Source organism: Tenrec ecaudatus, chromosome 1 (assembly GCF_050624435.1).
Source record: "Tenrec ecaudatus isolate mTenEca1 chromosome 1, mTenEca1.hap1, whole genome shotgun sequence".
Lineage (NCBI taxonomy): Eukaryota > Metazoa > Chordata > Mammalia > Afrosoricida > Tenrecidae > Tenrec > Tenrec ecaudatus.
The window spans coordinates 257,719,053-257,722,705 of NC_134530.1; the positions used below are offsets into that span (position 1 = coordinate 257,719,053).

General features: G+C 63.3%; 1 protein-coding gene across 1 annotated transcript; it reads right to left on the reverse strand.

The window, feature by feature from the left end:
• Positions 1-353: 353 nt before the first annotated feature.
• FOXC1 (forkhead box C1) lies at positions 354-3,267 on the reverse strand. The gene has a single exon (XM_075531639.1). The coding sequence runs from the start codon at positions 2,720-2,722 to the stop codon at positions 1,058-1,060; it is 1,665 nt and encodes a 554-aa protein (XP_075387754.1). The 5' UTR covers positions 2,723-3,267; the 3' UTR covers positions 354-1,057.
• Positions 3,268-3,653: the final 386 nt, after the last annotated feature.

The window sequence follows — 3,653 nt, forward strand, 5'->3', positions numbered from 1 at the left end:
CAGCCAGTCCATGGACTTAAGGTTTCAAAATCATGTTCTATCATTATTGAGAAAAGTATTTGTGTATATATGCCAACTCAGACCTATTTAGGAAAACATCTTTTTTTTTTTTTTTTACTAACCTCAAAGCAAGCTGATTATGTAGTACATGTGGCAGAAGATGCTGCAGAGGGGAAAAAACCTAAGCAAAAAAACAGAGACGATTAAGTGAAACTTGACAGGGCGCGTCAGAGGACTTCTACAGAATCCAAAGATTCGGTGGAGAATGGACTATTTGCTAGCGTTTTATCTCTGAAATCCTTTTTATCCCTTTCAATTAATTAAGGCTGTATTAAAGTATCCAGACATATAAGTCTCATTCAAAATGAATGGTAATTTATTAATAAACAAACAATGAATATGTTCAACAAAAGGAAAGGATGATAGAATAAGAGTAATACAGTTTCCCTTTTATAATGAAAAAAAAAAAGGCACAATTTAAAAGGTTCAGGCAATTTAACGTCAGGTTTTGGAAACACTTTCTGGCGTTTGGTCCACGACATCCAACTACAAATTAAAAATAAATTACTATGTTGCAATTTACATTTTAAAACAAGTCCATGAATAAAAAGAAAGCGGTTTTCATATATGGGGCTTTCCCCCCTCCTTTAAACATAGGATGAAAGAATATCTTACAGATGCGAGGCCACGGAAGAAGGGCAGGGGGTGTGGGAGAGGGCCGAGGAGGAAAGCGTGATCTCTGAGAAGCAAGAAGAAACTTACGTGTTATCTGGAGTAACACTGTCCTTTAACAGACCACGCTTGTGCGGTCTCTGTACACAATAGTTTACGATTTTGTTTATTTAGACAAGGCACAGTGGAGGTGGCTCTGGATTAATCTTTTAAGAAAATAGAGTTTTCTTTGTGCTGGTGAGTTGAATTTTTGGAGGGATTCTGCTGGCTGGTGTAGAGACTTTTTTCATGAGCTGTTTTTGGTTTCGATTTTGCATCGACGGGTCCTTTGGGCTGCTCCCGTTTGGGGGTTCGATTCAGTTGGGTCAGGAGGGTCCTGGGCGTGTCAAAACTTGCTGCAGTCGTAGACGAAAGCTCCGGACGTGCGGTACAGAGACTGGCTGGAAGGGAAGGCCATTTGACAGCTGCTGTTACCGTTCACCGGAGAGTTGTTCAAGCCAATCCTCTGCGATTCGAACATCTCCCGCACCGAGTGGAAGTTCTGCTGCTGCGCGGGGTAGCCCGCCGCCGCCGCCGCCGCCGCCGCGCTCGCCAAATGGCCCAGGTCTCCTGCCGCTTGGTTCAGGTACCACGACGCCAGGCGGCCTTGGTGGGCCGTGGGGTGGTGGCCAGCCTCCTGGCCTCCGCCACCACCCCCGCCGTGACTCAGGGACGAGGAGCTGCTGCTGGTGACCGGGGGCAGCGAGTAGTCGGGCAGGGAGTCGTCCACGGCCGCCGCGCCCGCGCCCCCGGGCGCACCCTGCAGGTGGCCGCCGCGCTCGCCAGCCGCGTACAGGCTCATGGCCTGCATGTTGCAGTGGTAGGTCCCCGAGCCCCCCGCGCCCCCCGCGCCGCCGCCGCCGCCGCCGCCGCCGCCAGAGCTGCCCGCGCTGGAGCTCTGGCTGCAGGGCGAGCTGTAGAGGGAGCTCGGGCCCGGCGAGTACGCGTTGAGCGCGAGCGGGGGCGCCAGGCCGGGCCGCGAGGACGCGGCGGCTGCCGCCGAGGCCAAGAGGCCGGAGCCGAGCTCGGTGGCTGCGCCCTGCGGCGACCCTCGCAGCGACGTCATGATGTTGTCCACGCTGAAGCCCTGGCTGTGATGCGGCGGCGGCGCGGGCGGCGCGGGCGGCGGGGCTTGCGCGAGCTCCGCGCCGTCCAGGCTGAGCGGGCGCGCCGCCGAGAGACCGCCGCGGGGGCTGCTCCCGCTGGACAAGCTGCCGCTGCTGCTGTCCGGGCTCTCGATCTTGGGCACGGCGGCGGCGGCGGCGGCGGCGGCGGCCGGGGACAGGGGCTGGGGCGGCGAGGAGCACGTACCGTTCTCGGTCTTGATGTCCTGGATGCGCACGGGCTGCGGCTGAGCTCCGGACGGCCCCGCGGCGCCGGGCGCGCTGCTGTCGGCGGGCTCGGGCGGCGCGGGCGGCGGCGCGGGGGGCTCCTTGAGGTGCAGTCGGTCCTTCTCCTCCTTGTCCTTCACGGCATCCTTCTTCTTAAAGCGCCGCCGGCGCCGCAAGAAGCTGCCGTTCTCGAACATGTTGTACGAGTCCGGGTCCAGCGTCCAGTAGCTGCCTTTGCCGGGCTTCTTGTCGTCGCGGGGCACCTTGACGAAGCACTCGTTGAGCGAGAGGTTGTGGCGGATGCTGTTCTGCCAGCCCTGCTTGTTGTCCCGGTAGAAGGGGAAGCGGTCCATGATAAACTGGTAGATGCCGTTGAGGGTGATCTTCTTGTCGGGCGCGTTCTGGATGGCCATGGTGATGAGCGCGATGTAGCTGTAGGGCGGCTTCACCATGTCCTTAGGCTGCGGCTGCGGCGTGTAGGGCCCGTAGGCGCGGGCCATGCCGCCCGGGTACTGCTCGGCGTGCGCCGCGGGGTGCGAGTACATGCTCATGGGCGCCGGCATGGCCGTGTAGCCGCCCCCGGCCGCCGCCGCCGCCGCGCGGTAGTAGCTCTGCTCGCCGCCGAGGTAGGGCACCACTCCCAGAGAGTTGGGGCTGGACACGGAGTAGCGCGCCTGCATGGCCGCCGCCGCGAGCCCCGCTCGCCGCCGCCCGCCGCCGCCGCCCGCCGCCCCCCACCCTCGCCGGGCCCCGGGCCGCGCCGCCCTGGGCCGCCCAGTCCGAGTCCCGGGCCCTGCGGGGCGCTGGCTGCCGGGCCCGCTGCCCTGGGCCGCCGGCGGCTGGCGCGCGGGCCTCTGGCTCCTCCTGCTCCGGGGTCCTCCGGGCCGCCTCCGGCCACCTCGGGGGCGCCCTGCGCTGGCCTCTCGGAGGAGCGTCCGGCCGGCAGGGAGAGCGGCCGAGGACGTTGGAGCCGCTGGGGAGGAACCGGCGGAGTCACTTCCAGGCGCGGACGCGAAAGGAGCCGCCGAGGCGAAGTAATACGGGCGCGCGGCTCGCACCCGCCTGCGCCTTCTCGGGGTCTGCAGCAAGTTGCCGGGGACCGAGGCAAAGAGTCGGGACGGCTGCGCGGGGGCGGGGCGGCGCGCCACCCTCCCTGCCGCCAGCAAGCGCGGGCTCTCGCGCGGGCCGCTCAAGGCAGCATCGGGAACACTTCTGAACTTTTGAGCATCCGTCACCCAGAGAGGACTTTTTTACGCAGTTACATTTTTTCCGGGCCGCGGCGCTCCGCCCTCCGCGGCGGCGGCAGCCAATGGGAGGCGAGAGCTACCGTGAATGAGCCCGAGCGAGAGGTCCGGCGCGCCGTGCACTGGAGCTCTTGCGCCGCGCTGGCCGCCCCGCGCCGCGCCCGCCGCGCGCCCCGCCCGCCCGCCCGCGCGCCTGTTGCCCGCAGCCGCCCGTGGCCTGCGGGCCCTGGGTCCCGGCCTGGCGCGGGGGCAGCTTCTCCAAGTGTCTCTTCGCAGGTTTCCATTGTGCCCCCAGACTTCCTGGGCCCCTCGGCCCCAGACACCTCCTCGGCCCTCTGGCTCTCCCGCGGCCACTGCTGCCAGCCCT

Coding starts and splice junctions, on each gene's coding strand:
- FOXC1 (XM_075531639.1), bottom strand. CDS start 2,722: ATGCAGGCGCGCTACTCCGTGTCCAGCCCCAACTCTCTGGGAGTGGTG.